Source organism: Lepidochelys olivacea, assembly GCF_965140295.1.
Source record: "Lepidochelys olivacea isolate rLepOli2 genome assembly, chromosome: 2".
NCBI classification, from domain to species: Eukaryota; Metazoa; Chordata; order Testudines; family Cheloniidae; genus Lepidochelys; species Lepidochelys olivacea.
In genome coordinates this window covers 36,527,116-36,544,426 of record NC_140412.1, presented here as the reverse complement: position 1 = coordinate 36,544,426, position 17,311 = coordinate 36,527,116, and the positions used below count along the sequence as shown (strand labels likewise).

The 17,311-nt window shown below is 37.0% G+C and overlaps 1 protein-coding gene across 3 annotated transcripts in view; it reads left to right on the top strand.

Moving 5' to 3' along the window:
* The window catches only part of RIMS2 (regulating synaptic membrane exocytosis 2), a gene marked incomplete at its 5' end in the record, with an annotated part of 744,128 nt that overhangs the window by 591,121 nt on the left and 135,696 nt on the right, over positions 1–17,311 (top strand). For all 3 annotated transcript variants that reach the window (XM_084618867.1, XM_084618865.1, XM_084618864.1), the window contains one exon: positions 10,575–10,607. In XM_084618867.1, the coding sequence (XP_084474993.1) occupies positions 10,575–10,607 (33 nt within the window). The remainder of the gene's footprint in view (positions 1–10,574; positions 10,608–17,311) is intronic.

Sequence of the window (17,311 nt, the reverse complement as noted above, 5' to 3'; positions counted from 1 at the left end):
CGGCCCACCCTCTGTGCACTACAGCTGAGAGGTGAGGTGGTGTAGAAGCCCCTGTAGAGGCTGTATGCCATTAGAGAATCACCAACCCCGCCATATATACATAGAGTGGGGTAATCTTGCCAAAATCCCCTGTACTGCAGAAGGGACACAGATTTCCTGAAACTTTCCAAGATGGGATTCAGCCTCTAGGTAGGAGTGGCTTTAATTTTTACCAAGAACACTTTAGGAACCGAGGCTGCACAGGCTGCGACAGGGAGCCACTAATTCAGCATGGTCCCTGGCCAGGCCATCCGCTTTTGAGGCTGCATTGGACTATCTGCAGGACTGTTGGCACTGGGAAGATTGTGGGCACCTTGCACTGCTGCAGCCCCCTCCTGATGGACATTCCAGTGCTAAGGACCCTCTGCCATAGCCAGCTCTGGCATAATGAATCTAGACCAATTTGTGCAGGATGCAGTTGACAATATAACCTACGTGGTCACATGGAACATGGTATTGTTGTAGTTTATAAAGCATCTTTTTAAAACTATAAATCCCAGTTGAATTTTATATATATATATATATATAGTGACTCATGAATTCGGTCAGGTGAGGGCAAATTGGAAGTAAAAAGGTAAAGAGATGAAAATAAAAAAGAAATAGCTCAGAATCACAAGAAATATAATGTTAGAAAGCCTACAAAAGCATTAGAACCCAGATGCATGTTTGACTAGAAATGCTTTAGAGTTTAGCAAGGGTATTTGGGGACAAGTGAAGATGATAATAAAGATGTGGAGAAATTAAAGGAATTAAATGATCAGTGTCTACCATAGAAGAAGACGGGGAAATTCGTATACCTAAGGTATTCCTAATGGTAAATCAATGGCGTTTTTTTTAACATAAATTGAAATCTCTAAGTTATGGGGTAATTTGGTGGCTATTGTTCAGTAAATCACAAAGAGTAGATAGTATTTATCTATGGGTTTTGAAAGAAATTAAGTGTAGAATGGCAGAAATATTGATATAGGTAAGCAATATATCCTTAAGAACCATAACAACTCAAGGCTAGTGTGGTGCCTTATTTTAAATGGTTTCATGGTTCTGTGAGAGAATGTTCCACAGTCAGTGCACCACTGTGTCAACAACCTGATGCAATACAGTATTCACCTTTTGTCCTTAACTGTTGGTATAGTGGCTTCTGCTGTAAACACTGCTTCCCTCTGAGCTATGATGGATGAAGCATGAAGGCAGGTGGGTTAGAGTTTCAGTGTCAGGAATCACATTCTGAGGCCTTGAATCTTCTATTTTCTTATGCAGTGCAAGGAAAGGGACAGAGCCTCAGTCTCTTGCTCTCTACTGTAACAATGCGTGGAGATCACGTTCGGGAGCAATGTTAAACACTGGGCATAGTCCTCTGCATTGAGAATTAGTAACTTTTGCCTGATTTATTACTCTCAAGAGTGTGAGGTAAAAGGTAATTGTATGTGGGCAGAGAATAGGTATACCCTATGTTGATGGAAATAAGATAGGGCAAGATGCCAGGATTGATTTATCTTGATGCTGGTAATCTTGCCAGTATCACCCTGTCTCTACTGTTCCATTCTTCGAGAAGGTAATTGGTGAAGTTGTGCTGAAGAAGCTCTTGGTTCTCAGATTTCCTAGATCCCCTGGTTTTAGAACTAATAATGATACAGACACAGCACTGATCTATCGATGATCATCTGTCAATAATCTCTTGACAATGGACAAAAACTAAGTGGCCAGTTGTTTACTTTAGATCTGTCAGTTGCCTTTAATACTATATCTCATGATGTATAGTTGATAGTATTGTACTTTCTAGCAAGGATAGATGAAGAGTTGTGCAAGGGTGATGAGGGTATGTACTCTGTGAAAGAGACCAAAGGATAACATCCGATCCCAACAGCTCTCTTGGGCTGATACAGCAGGTCCACATCATTTCATCTTTTTTGTTCAATGTGTATGAGAAGCAACTGGAGGAGAGATTGAAGTGTTTAGATTACCAAGCCAGTAATATGTCAGAGACATGAGTAACATGTGACACAGAAACGATTATATGGATTGTGCAGTCTTTCAGATTTCACAGTGTCCAGAAAAAAATGGGGATTTAATGAGGTCTAGCTCGTTAAAGCTCAATCCAGATATGATAAAAGTGATTCAGAAAGTATCCAGATGAGATGACAAAGCTGATATTTGGGTTTCTCCCTGTTTTTATTAGTAAGGTGGGCAATCAGGGTTCTCTTGTATCTCTACCTGCTATTATATGGTAAAGTACAGCAATAACCAGGACTGGTTTCCTTCATCTTTCTCTGTCAAGGAAATAGCATTATTTAATCAAAAATGCAGACCTTGCCACACTCACTCATAGTTTACAAGCCACAATTAAGGACCATGAATAACCCCCGGGTGAGAGGGAAAGTCTTAGCATTTATTAAAAAGCAATTAACAATTGAAGACAAAGAGAGTAATTGACGTGGATTTCTGCCTTTCAGAGTACAAAGAAGTTAAAATTTGAGAGTCCCAATTGTCATTTTTGGGGAGCAATATTGTTCAATGTATTTTTAATGATTTAGAAGAGGTAGCACAATGTTAGAGTGAAGTTAGCTAGAGTAAGAGAAAGATAATGAACATTCACAAAAATAGTCTAAATTCGTATATGTTGAATGTCTGAACTTAGAGGATCATGAGGGACAGAAATCTTAGGAGCCATGGATACCTCAGTACATTTAGTGATTGTGTTTAAAATGTTTCTTCTGGTTTGGATGTTTTTCCCAATTGTGTATAGAAAATATCATGCAGAAGGATTTTAAAATGAGACCTCCGTTTATCTGTCCATTGTGTAGCAACAGTTAAAATAGAAAATAGGATGCTTGGATTTGCGAAAACAAGATAGAAAATAATACAATGGTTTCATCCTAACATTTTATCAACTATCTGAAATATAGTGTCCAAATTTTAATTATTTGAATTAAGAAAGTTTATTATTTTTATTTGACTAAATTCTGATGTCCTTAGTCATCCCCATGATCCAGCCATGTGGAAGTTCTTCGCATATAGAAGGAGAAGATCTGTGCCTCTGTGGCACCATCTCCCCTTCTTGGGCTCTCACAGAAAGTCCTCTGTGGAGTACCAGAGCCACGTGTGGGGAGCAGGCTCTGATCCAGAGGGGGATATACATATTTCCCAACAGACTGCACAGAGAATCCATGTAAGAATACAACTCTAAGTGGAAATACCTGTCATGGAAGTCCATCAGAGGGATTACATCAATTTGTTTAGAATAGAGGAAACTGAAATTGAGAGAAGAGAGGAGGAAGTCAGTGTAGTTACAGGACTTTGTACAAAGGCGCAGAGAGCTCAGAAACATGTGGAGGTAATGAATGATGGGAAAAAGTCAAGGTTAGGGATTAAAACAATTGGAAGATTGCTGTGAGAGGGGAGTGAAGAGCATAGAGTTTGAAAGTAGAAACAGTGGCATCAGTAGCAGTGAGTGGGACAAGGACAGAGCAGCAGAAAAGTCAGAAAGTTTGCTAGACCAAAGAATACAAATGGTGGATGTGATTGGAAGTGAGCAATATTGAGAAAGAGCAAATGGTGATCAGAAGAAATTTAAACAAAGAGAGAACAGTGTTTAGGGGGGAAAATCACATCCAAAATTGGTGATTAAACGTGGAGGTTAGTGAAAGAAAGTGAAGAGGCAGGAGAATCAAAAGGGTAACTGATACTGAAACTGAAATTACCTAGTACTAAGATAGCAGCTTAGAGTAATAAGAAGAAAGAGCACCAGCCATTAAAGCTTGACAGGAAGGAAGGTGGGGAGCAGATAATGTCCACTTAGAGAGGATAAAGGAAAACACAGTGGATTGGGACTCAAAGGAAATGGGTGGGAAAGAGAAGAGGTAGGAAACAGAAATTGTAAGGGGAAAAGAGTTCATTGCTAACACCATGCCCATTGGGTCATGACAGGGGAAAGAGAGAAGAAGTTATGGATAGAGGAGGCTATGAAGGTACAGCAAAGATTGAAAAGGTCATGAAAGAAAGTGAAGGTTGTTAAAATTTATAGCAGGATTTACATGTTTGGAGCGATTTCAAAAACTAGGATTATTTAACATGGGAAGGGTAAGAGCTGGTTCGACTAAAGTACTCAGAATTACAGCTGGCGACTTTTTTTGGCCAATAGTAAATTCACCAAAAATGCATTTTTCCAGACACCAAACCTATTCCCAAATTTGACATGCTGAATAGTTTTGGCCTATATATATTTCAGGACTGAGGCACCATTCACAAAACAGCCAGAGGAGGTGGTGGCAGCAGCCCCCTGATTAGTGTCAGCCCATTGATTAGGGCATCCACCAAGAATGTGGGAGTCAGGTTCAGTTCCCCCTGTCTGTCTGATGTGGAGAAGGATTTTGACTATGGGTCTGCCATATTACAGGAAAGTGCCCTAGCCACTGGGATATGGGATATTCTGATATGGGTCTCTCTTAATCTTTCCCGTTGAACTGTTCCACTTTGTATAAATAATTAGTCACTGGGGGCCAGAGAAAGAAAGGGTCTGAGAATGACTCTATAGCCTGCTGGTTAAGGCAGCTGACCTGGGAGGTGAGAGACCTGACTTCATGTCCCTGTTCCAATGGCTATTTGTTTATTTATAAATAGTGGAACAGCTTCCACAAGAGAGATTGAGAGGAACCCACATCAGACTAGCTCAGTATGTAGAGTACTTTTCTGCAAGATGGGAGATCCCTGTTCAAATCCTTTTCCACATTAAGCAGACTGGGGGAATTGAACCTGGGTCTCCCCCCATCCCTGGGGAGGGCTAAAGCTCATAAGGGCAGGAGAAATGCCACCCACTACTCTGGTCAGTTTGTGAATCAATGCTTTAAAAATGCTTAGAAATTAAGTGTTTTGTGTCAAGCAAAATGTTCAGTTCAACATGAAATTTCCTTGTTATTTTCACCAGCACTTATTTTTTCAATGTTTCAGAATTGCCAATGAACTAAAAAATCAATTGTTTGCCCATTATCAGAAAACACTCAGTGATTCCTTGCTGCTCCAGGGCAACAAACTTAAAACAATTACTCCATTAATTTATTGATTTTTATGTTTATTTAGATTTCTTAATAACCCACAGCTCTAAGTTATAGTACTTCAAATGAGCAGCAACAAAAATCAAATATGAAATGCAAATGAACTGCCCAGCCCAAATCATTCAGACTAGAATAACAGTTGAGTAAAATCAATATAAGACCCTCTCCTATATCTAACCACCTGCAGCCCTTAATACACATCCTTGTCAAAAGTCCATATGAAAAGGTTTACTTTTTATGGCCTCTATGAATGGAAACAAATTCAGGCTCTAGTAGACTTAACAGGGAGTATAAGGACTTCTCATAGGAAAAAGTCCTGCCATCTCTGTGTCTCCTTTTAAATCAGGGGTCTGTATGCTGATTGCTGCTGTAGTGCTATTGCATAGGTGGCAGTTATAATGAAATCTTGGGCTTCTGAGTTGAATCGGAATTTGTACAGAGGTCAGGAAGGAACTTTACAGCATACCACACATATGGCTTGTTGGACTCTGTATGCATGGCAGACCAACTGTCTGATGTAGCATTCTTTTTCATACTACTTTTTGCGTGTAGTTATTCCTAATTCCATTTCTGACTGCTACTTTGGACAGAATTCTTGTGAACTCTCTTATCATAGGCCTATGGAAGGCCTGATTCTATCCCAAATTGAAACCACTGACATCTTTGGGAGTAGGATTAGACTAGAAAGATCAACTTTCTGACAGCAATTACTTCAATTTAAAATAGCCACTATACCCTATACTGCAAGTAGATTATATATCAATGTGGTAACATACCCTGAAAAATTTATTTTCTGAGGCAGAATTAGAGTTTTAATAAATTAGATGACCTGTTGATGGGAGTTATCTATCATCTTCTCAGCATAGATTAATGATATACTTTTTATTAACTGGATTTCAAAAAGCCCTTCAGTGTGTAATGGCAAAAGACTGTTTGAAAATTCTTTCTGTTTTTTTATATAAACATATAATCTGAATTTGGTTTAAAGGAACAAAATCATAACTGCAATCTATCTGCATTTCTCATTTGTATTTCTTATATTCTGTGATCAGTTATATCTCTTGAGATTTGTAAAGCAGTAAGTTTGACGCACACTGGATATTTTTCATGCAATACAGAGACAATGCTACCCAAATTATCTAAAGGTTGTTCTTTTATGTGTTTCCCAACCTCCTTTCTATCTATTGCCCTTATCTATGTAAAGGAGTGTCTGTAGGTTCTCCATATTCCTATTCTCTTTTTATCTAGTCATATATTTACTCTGAAAGATCAAACTACAAAATACAGTATTCCAATTCTTTGATCTCTGTGGGGATTTTTACATCACAGTCCTTTGACTATTGTTTTGTGCAAAAAATCTCAGTCACTGTCCAGTCTGCTGTAATGATTGTCGGTGGATGATTCTGAACTTTAAAGAACTAGCCTTTAGTAGTAGGGATCTTATATACTTGGGGAAAGAACTGGAAGTCTGAGTCTGAGATTTAGTATACCTATAAGGAGGGCTAAAATCATTATTATTTGGTTTTCTCTCTGTTTGACAGGGAGATTATACTGAAACCTGATTTTTATTTGCACTTCATTATAATTGACTGCTGTTCTCCAAACTCCTCCTCTAATAATTATCTCCCTGCTCTTATCTACTCCCAGATCACCTACACTATCCCCACCCTTTCACCGTTCACCTGGCCTCAGGGACCAGCTGCCTTTCTTGAGTCCTGGAGGTGAGGTGCCACTTGCCTCTATTCTCCTCATCCAGTTATGTGTGTGCTAGTCAAATGTATTTATGAGACATACAAAATCCTGGATCATCCCTGTCCTAGAATTTTCTCCATGTTGTAGGGTTTTGAACAGGACACTGTGCTTCTACACACAATTAATTATATTTTGAGGACAGCAATGAAGCACTGCAGAGCTAGGATCCACAGAGGCTGCTGAGCATCAAGATATAATGGAAGTTCTGTGTATGTGAGGAGCAAAGAATATTGGAATCAAAATCTGCCAGGAGAGGAAGATGTTTGCCCTTTACTTCTATGCCCTGTACTACCATTAGTGTTTAATATGGGCATATCTGATTAGTGTAATTATCCTGCCTTGTGGCAGGTTAAAGCAAAGTTTGACCTCAGTAATATGCAAAGTTTCAGGTAGAGTTGTTTGTGCACTGAGATTGATACCTTTAATTAAACACGTTTCTGTAGTAATTCACATTTTATTTGTCATGAAAAACATTACAGAATTTTGTGTCAGAACAAGATAAAAGAATAATCAATTAACTTCTGTTTTACTCAAGTGTATGGTACAATAATTGGCATTACTTTTCTTTATAAATGTATGCAGTAGAAGACACTCACATTTCCTAATTTCTGTGCAATAGGCATTTATACTTAGCATTGTTCCACATCAGAATGAACAATAGATCCAAATAAATGCTAGTTCCTTACCAAAGCAATGACTACGTAAATGAGCCGACTACCTATTACTACCATGCAAATTTAACAGCCTTTCACCCCATAATTTTGCTCTCAGATGCTAATAAATTGTATCAACAAAGATGTAATTCATTAGATTAAAAGAAATAGAGAGAGAGAGTTTTAAAACTCTACTTTTGGGGATGCATGGCTTAGCTTCTTAGTCAAAAGGAATATAAATATATATATGTATAAATATTCATGAATTACTCACTAAAAGTTATGACATGGCAACACACCAACCCCCTTCAGTTAACCATCAGTAGAAGGAAGTCCTAATAGCACTATTAATTTAGCTGCTACAGAACTTTTATGAATCAGTCATTATCAAAAAGTAAAATATTACCAATGGCAAAATTTTCTGAGTTCTTGAGACACAAGCTGACAGATGTCCTCAAGTAAACAAAAAGAAAAGGCGTACTAGTGGCACCTTAGAGACTAACCAATTTATTTGGGCATAAGCTTTCGTGAGCTACATTCGATGAAGTGAGCTGTAGCTCATGAAAGCTCATGCTCAAATAAGTTGGTTAGTCTCTAAGGTGCCACTAGTACTCGTTTTCTTTTTGCGAATACAGACTAACACGGCTGCTACTCTGAAACCTATCAAGTGAACAAGTAACTTTTTCATATTTTCCTGCCTGGCTCATGTTAATATTGGGCTTCTAATACATTCTGTCTGGTAACAGAAGCAGAAGAATAACAGTGCATTTGTACTGTTAAAAATTGTTTCATTTAATTGATAATGACATTGTTGGATTGTTAAAATTTAAATAAAATACACTCGAATTTTCATGACAAGTGTTGCACGAGGTAGCAAATTGGTAGTAAATATTGTGACATGTTACTTATATTATTGAAGCTAGATATTGATCATTTGGGCCTAAATCATATACCTGATCCTGCAAAGGAGCTTCCGTCATGGACTCTTTCACCCACACAGAGTCCTGTTTGCTGGAACTCCGCATGGGTAGATCCCATCATAAAACTGGGGCTTTATTCCTTTCTCAGGCCAAACTCCCCTTCACGACCTCTTAAAGAGAGATTTGGCCAACTGCAAGTGTCTTTTTCTAAGATAAGCAAATGGCTGGATATTAAAAATAACCAATGAAAAATATAAGGAGGTTGAGAGAAAGAGAGAGATTATATTTTTCCATGTTCATTTTAACACTTTCTAATAATACTTTTAGTTGAAGTAATAGTGTGGGTTTCAGGGATATGTGAATACAACATAAAACATGTTCAAAGAACTTAACAAAGTTGGACTTTTTAATATGGTTGTGGCAATTATGTTCACATATTGCCAATACAGGATATACAGTACCTAGGAAAAGCTGAGCTTTCGTATTCACTTGTTCATATCTTGCTTTATGACATATATGTCTTGCCTATCTAGAAGGATATGTACTCATCCTAACATTTTACCTTTTCAGAGTGTAGGTACATAACAGTCCTTATCAAAGCTTTCAGCTGCTCTGGTCTTTTTTTTATTTTTTTGTTTAACTTTTTACTGCTTTCATATATGCTCATTGATTAGCACCCATATTGTAAACAAATTCCTATTCAATTAGCACAAATAAATATCAGATGTGTCTTTTACAAGTTGATTTATTACAGAAGATTTGCAGAATCTTGGCATTTGTCAGTATGCAATAGGTTACAGTATGCCAGCTGTAGTTTAACATGGAATAAAGTTAGAAATGTCATTCTTAGAGTAGACAACATTAAATTGGTAACAGATAACATTAAGTTTTGTCTTTAGCATCATTTTCAATGTATTGACTTATGCAGATGTGTTCTAATTTATATAATTTTTTTTGGAATCACAACACTGATTGCAAAACAACTGCCCAAACTTTTCTGGATTCTTTATATAGTGCCTGCAAATGAATTCTGATTGGGGGTTGAATATATGAGGGAAGTCTCAGGATCAGTATGGATTGCAAGTTAAAGCTAGGCCATAACTTGGCTCTGCTTATGTTTTGGAAGACAAGAATATATTTATGTTGCTGATGTTGGCAGGTCACCAACATTTGTGTAATTTCCACTTCCTTTGAAGATGACTTCCCTCCACCCTGTATCTGGATATAGACATATAGTACACTGAGTGAAACTCTCCCCAAAATATACTTATGTCTTAAATGGCAGTGCATGGTTTTGAATGCTACATTTTAATGTAAGGTACAGGACACGGTTGCTTCATGCACTTGACTTGTATAAATATCCTGTACTGTAAGTCATATATAATTGGTTTACAAGTGAGGGGACTAGAATGTTATCTACTCATTTGAATGCAAGAGAAAATAATTATATATTCTGTTTTTTATTGTCTGGTCTTGTTCTACAGTTTGGGCTGGAGAATATTGCAGTAGCACAATGTTATAATAACACAGATCATTTGCGGAATATGTTATGTGGATTCTGGAAAATATTGGACTTTTTTGTCCTTTTCCAGTTATTAATCTGTAATTTTGGATATGTGGAACTTTGGTTCAGCATAAATAAGAAAGGAAAAGAAATAATTAAAATACTTTAATAATACAGTTCCGGATGTTGGCAATTTAAGAATGAAATCAGGGTTTGTTATCTTTAAGGTTCATTTAAAGAAAAAAAAAGTTACTTGGTTTTAAGTAGATATTGTTTCAAGAAGCTGAATAATCCATGTCATGAACAAAGTGGTAACTGCTAATTAGCCTACCTTTTACTAACCAAGTCTTTCCTCAGCTTCACTGCCAGGACTGGCATTGCGGTCAACTGTAACATTTGTTATTTCCTTATCTCTTACACTAACTCTGTCTTTCTGGTTCTTTTTCTCCAACAGTAGTTTAATCAGCTCTTTCTTGGCTTTCTTTTTCCTTTTGGTGTCTGTTGTGTTATTTTACCCCCTTTTCTAACTCTGTACTACAAGCCTCTCTCTAAAACAATTTTCAGCCCTTTCCCTCAGTGTTGGTTTTTACCTTCTGAGTACATCCACTCACGCCCATCTCCTTTGTCTATGTCTGTCCATTATATGATGTGATCACAGAAGAAGCGGAATCATCAAGGAGAAGAAACTCAGGTCTGTCTCTTATAGTGCTTATCTCTCTGTTATTTTTTCATTTTACTTGTCCTGTGGATTTTATCATCTTGCTTGTCCTGTACATTTTATCATACCCCATCTCACATACTTTCCCCTCTTAAACTTAAACACTTTATGATTGTAAAAAATTAATTTTAGATGTTTATCATTTGTGTATAGATAATTATTTTTACCAGTGCATATAAACTATATACTGCACAAAAAATATGAAGTGTTAAAGTAAATGAAATGGTGCCATACACATAAAAAAAATACCTTATCTTACTCATTTCAAACTACCTATTATAGTTTTTCCAACTCACTGTTTATTCCCCATATCCATTTTCTTTCCATGTTAGCTTTTAAGATCCCTGTCAACTCACATTGCCTACTGGTGAGGTTTGGTTTATCACTACATTCAAAAACTGTTCCAGAAGTTACAGAAACTCAAATATTTTAGCATTCTTTTTTTTTTTCTTGGGGAAGAGGTAGTTTCAAAATTGAAGATTTTCATTGGGTTGCATTTGATGCTCTGAGATCCTGATCTTAGCTTAATCAAATGCACCATGATGATAAACCCACGGTTGTGAGTTTAATCCTTGAGGGGCTGTTAAGTTGATCTGTGGCAAAAAATGGGGATTGGTCCTGCTTTGAGCAGGGGTTTGGACTAGATGATCTCCTGAGGTCCCTTCCAACCCTGATATTCTGTGATTCTGTGATTGATTTTAGAAGAAAAATTGTTAGAGTTCAAGCACTGTTCTCCCATACCAAAAAGGGTGTGATAAGAATATAAGGATGTAATGACTAAACATTGGAGAGCTGTTTGGGTAGTGATTAATATCTATGTTGTTCAGTGCTTGTCTCAAGGATGTGTACTTCTTATTTCTTCTGGAGATTTCATCCTTCATATCATTGCTGCTGTTTTTAGTAGTAGGTGATGAGGGAGGATAACTACTGAGCAGCCCACCACTCACCCCATTTTTCAGGAGGGGAATGGAGGACAGGAAGCAGAGTTCTTTTACAGGATGTATAACAGCTGAATGGCCACTTATCCTATAAAAGGAGCAGGGAAGGAGTGACTGGAGTCCTTGTGACTCTCCTTAGTGAGGACGGAGAAGGAGTTAGGTGGAGAGGAAGACCTAGGAAAGTGAGAGCCCAGTATAAGCAGCAGTATTGTCAACTCTGAGGATTCAAAAATCATGAGTCAGGCTCTGAAATCACAACACTGAATAAAAATCATGATACTTTAAAGATAAAAGATGTTGCATTCTAGTTTTTTGAACTAGTTCAAAGTTCACATTTTCAAGTTTTTCTTTGCAGCTATGATGGCTAAAACTGGATGTTTTTATGTAATAAGGTGACCACTGCGGTTGGGGCTTAAAAAAAACCCAAAACAAATATTGTGAGACTTGTGATCAAGTTTGGAAGTGTCAGCAACACTGACTGCAATAGAGGAGCCTGCAAAGAAATGTGGGGAGGAGGGAAGTGCACAGAATTAATGGACCAGTGAGGAGAAATAGAAGAACCCATAGTTCATTAGTTGGGAGAGAGGGTAGCAGGAGAACCAAGGACTCAATCATTCGGAGTAGAAAGAGGGAAGCCCAAATTATACTTGTCAAAGGGGGGAGCAGAGAGACCTGGATTTATTTAAGATGTTCTCTTCTGTTTCTTTAATAACACGTTGGGTCCACTATATGTAATGCAACATATAATGCTAACTTATTTTAATACGAATATGAACATATCTAATTGAGCATACAGTTCAAACCAGGGAATGTTTAAATATGTTAATAATGTCTGTGTAAGGAATGAATGAATAAAACATTTAGGAATGTGCAACCAAAAAACAGCATCTCATATTTTTTGAAAATATTTTAAATAAGTGTACAATAGAGCCACAATGCCTGCTGCAGTGTATATGCCCAGAGAGGTCATAATCCTACAAACATGCCCATTTAAGCAATGGGCTTGAAATGCAGCAAGGGATGTTTAGGTTGGATAATAGGAAAAAAATTCCTAACTGTCAGGGTAGTTAAGCACTGGAATAAATTTCCGAGAAAGGTTGTGGAATCATTGGATGATTTTAAAAGCCGGTTAGATAAACACCTTAGATAATACTTAGTTCTGTCTTGAGTGCAGAGGACTGGACTAGAAGACCTCTTGAGGTCCCTACCAGTCCTATGATTCTGTGAAACATGCATGATTGTAGTTTTCCTCAATTACTTATTTATGCCAAGGTAAATATATTAATTTTTGCAGGAGCAAAGTCAGGTACAGTACATGGGCATATATTGTAATTGTATGGTATCTTCTTAATTAACAATACTATTTTCACATACTCAGATGTGGATATACCACCCATAATGCATGAGTAAATAACTTAGCACCTCCATATCTCAACATTCATCAAAGTCAGAGACAAGGTCTGGAAAATTTTATTTTTCAGAAAAGTATGAATGGAAATGATCTAGGGTAGAAATTCTTAGCCAGTTTTAACTATATCTATCACTCCAGCTGTGCAGTATATTGCTGATAATAAAGCTACATTTAAATACTTTTATGCAGGTTGCAAAATTAAGCTCTCAAAACTTAGGAAAAGACAGAATTGAGGTTATGCAACCTTCATTCTGCCCCATTGTGTGTATGCATTATGATACAGTCTTTATTTACATGATCACATACTACCTTTTCCAAAGGACCCAGCATTATTCAGTGCACAGAATGCACTGAGCTCACTAAATGAATTAGGGCTATGTGGTGAGTGAGGCAAAAATGTGTAGCAATGTGTCCTATTTACTGTAGAAGGTGTCGGAGGAGTGTAAAGAATAGGGCAGAGAAAGGATGATTTTGTGGTTAAAGCAGGTGAATGCTACTTAGGAGAACTTGATTCTCTCCCTGCCTCTGCCACACACTTTCTAGGTGAGTTACTGGAACCAGATTTTTGCCGTGTGTTCCCCGTGTTCTGGGAACCCAACATGAGAAGGGCCTGATTTTCACAAGTGCTGAGCACTCACAATTGCAGCTAAAGTAATTGGCAGCTGTGAAACCTCTGGCCAGAGCTGGGAGTCAGGAGACCCCTACGTCTAATCCTGACTCTGATAGTGACTCACTGTGTAGCTTTAAGCAGTTCACTGTGCCGCTCTATCTCGTTTCCCCATCTGCAATAGTTACCCAGCTACCTCTCAGGCAGGAGTGTTGTGAAGATTCATTTATTATTCATGTAAAACTGTAAAATGCTAAGTATTTGAAAAATTATGCACCATAATTGGTCAACACATGCAAATTTTGTTCTTATGCTCTTTGTACTCATCTGTGAAATAGTGATGATAATAGTTCTGTATCTCAAAGGAGAGTTGTGAATATAAATTAACATTTGTGAGGCACTCAGATACTTCACTGATGAGTACCATAGAAAACCCCTTAAGGAAATTAATAATTCCATATTCAGTGCAGAGTTTGGATGATGAGTACTACATTCGGTGTGGGGACACAACTTAATGATGAGAATAAACAAGAAATACTGAACAGTTGCCTGAGCACTGTCCATCCTGTGAACTGAATGAGGCAAGGATCCTGTGGACAAAATAGTATGTGATCATGTAATTAAAGACTGAACCATGATGAATAAGAGATGGAACTTAGGTTGCATGGGCAACCTTACTTCTGGCATTTCATAACTTTTGAGAGCTTGATTTTGCAAATTTAATAACATTCTACTAAATTAGATTCTGTATGTAATTTCCTAGTGTTGTTTGGTTTGTTGGTTTGTTTAAAAAAACAAATTAAGTACTGTGCAGTTGTAATACTTCCTTCAGGGTCATCAAGAGAAAGTGAACCCTAGCCTTTCAGCAATACAGCTTAAGCCTCTACTACTTGAATAAAGGAGTAATTGCAATGGCTAGCAGTTAGAGTAGGCTGTTATCCTCTTTGGACCAGCCACTACAGGAGGAAGTATAACATTTTGAAATAGTTAGTATACTGAAGTTGCTCCATTTTTCAGACATCATGGCCAACCATGGAGATTTTACAGGTCCTTTAGAAGAGGCAGTCCATCAAAGTGGATGAGAATTGGATCTGCTGTATTAAGGGATTAAGTAGATTCTATTCCCAACTCTGCCAACAATGATTTTATGTCACATCTCAGAGGGTGGTTGAAACAGGGACAGAACAAGAATAGGAGGAAGGAGGACCGGAGCTGGTTCTCTGCCTCCACAAAATACTCAGAGCTTCCCAAGCCTGACCATGAGGCTGCACTGATTCCTGCCATCCCTGAAATGGGGAGCAGTATGATCTGCTACTGCTGGCACTTTCACTGACGCAAGGATGAACCTTCCAGAGTATCTGCTACCACTCGTCCCCTACCACATCCTAATCTCTCTCACACACAATGACTATTTGTTTTGTTTAAAAATATAACATTTAAATAATTCTGAATCATCCAGTCTTGCATATTACGAGCCTCTATAACTGCACACTCCTATTAGTTACCTAATAACTATAATAATAATAATAATAAGGAGGTTGCTTCTATTGGTTGGCCATAATTCATAATGCTGAAGTGCTTCTAGTTTATTTTTATTTTTAATCGTTTTTTACATTTTAATCACTGTCATTTCCTTTGCAATTAAAAGTTTGTATTTTCTGCTTATCAGCATGATATTGATTAATATGATTCAACAACATTCATAAAGAAAAGTCGCACCCACCTATCTAATGCTGTATGTTTGTATAAGTTTGGGAGGAAAAAAAACATTTGTATTGCAGTAGCTAGTGATAGGAAAGAACCATTGTGGTCATCTAGTCCTCCTGTATAACACAGGCCAGAGAATTTTCCTCCAAATGATTCCTAGGGCACATCTTTTAGAAAACGTCCAAGCTTGATTTAACAATTGCCAGTGATTGAGAATCCACCACAACCCTTGGAAAACATGGAGTACTGTGTATTGGCATGAGTTGGGATAGTCATAGTAAGTGTTTTAGTAATATGTGTTTTATTTGCTATTGGTAAATGGTCTGACATTCCCAGAATGTTTTTAATTGATATATTAATATAAAGTCAATCTAAAAAAGAAATAAAACAGAGCATTTCAGGGATTCATTCATATTCACCAAGTACAATATATACAAACAGCTCAGACATTTTAACCAGCTTCTTATTCTTTTCTTTGACATTTGCACTCATTGCTATAGTCTAGATCTACCCATTTATAGAAAATCAAAACTTCATTAATATCAAAGAATGCAATTTTCCAAATACAAGTTTTCTATAACAATATATATTCATCAACTCATCAACATTTAAAAAGCAACAAAATAGTTAAAAATTAGTGTCATTTGTTTTTTACTACATGAAAATAAACATATTAGTTTTTTTTATTATTTGCGCCCATTATGTCTGATATTATCACTTTGAACAAAAATCGCACATAAAAACTCTTTCCATAAAATACAATACTAATTTTGACAGAATTTTCTCTTTCTATTTTTTTTTTAACAGAAAACACAGAATGCAAGTCAGGAGCTCTGGGATTCTAGCCCTGTGCACATTTCTCTAAATCATGTTGCCCCTGAATTGAGCACCACTGCCATAATGTTTTATATTAATATCCCTCAACAATTCATATTATTTTTGTTGCAATTTTTGCTGCACTGTGCACATTCATATTAATACATTTTGTCAAAAACACTTGAAATGAAGATTTCATTGAGCTTTAAAATCAGCTATGAATTTAATTAGCATCCTGTCCTCTTCATTCCATCTCCTAAATAGACATATAGAATCTAACTGAAAAAAAGGCCCCTACAAGATCTGTGGGGAACATATGCAGTGGTTAACTATTATATGCAGGCTTAGGGATCATTGTGATTACAAAGGACAAATACAGGGGTGATTCTGTTTTGTAGCAAAGTGAGGAATATGTGATTACTGAAAGAGAAACACAGATATACAAACCTACAGTCTGATCTAGCTGTGGCCCAACACAGATCATTTCAGCAATGTACAGAAATCCACTTATGTGAAGTGTATTGTTTCTTTTCCAGACAAATTGGATAACTTTGATACAGTTAGAGTTCAATACTTTATTCAGTTCAGCTGGTCATACACAGGATACAATATCAGGATTTCAGTCTATATATCAAGGTTAATGCAAGACACAGCAAAGTAAAAAAGGAAAAATATTGGTTAATGTGAAGGATAAGGAAAGGAAATAAAAGCCTAATTAAGTAATCATAAATACTGAAATATGCAAGCTTATTTAATTGCTTCTCTTGAAGCATTGCTGTAAATATGTAAGCTGTGCTTATAGGTCATATTTCAAATTAAGGCTCAGCTAGTCTTATTTTCTTACCAAATATACACATAGAATAAGTCACTCCATTTTCAAAACACTAAATTAATCTTCAGGGAATTTTCTTGAGCTTATTAAGAATGGGGGTCAGATTCCTGGCTAGCATAAACTGGTGTAGTTTACTGAAGTCATTGAGACCGGCCTCTGACCAGACTCTCACACTGAAGGGCAGAAAGATAATACAACCAGATGAGATATGAGCCGGAATTTTCAGAAGTGACTAATGATTTTGGGTTCCTCAAATGTAAGGTGTCCAATTTGAGACAATTTAAAATGGCTGATTGTCACTGGGTTGGTGTTGAACACTTTCTAAATACCCTTTCAAGCTCCCTTCTTTTTAGCAACCACGTACTC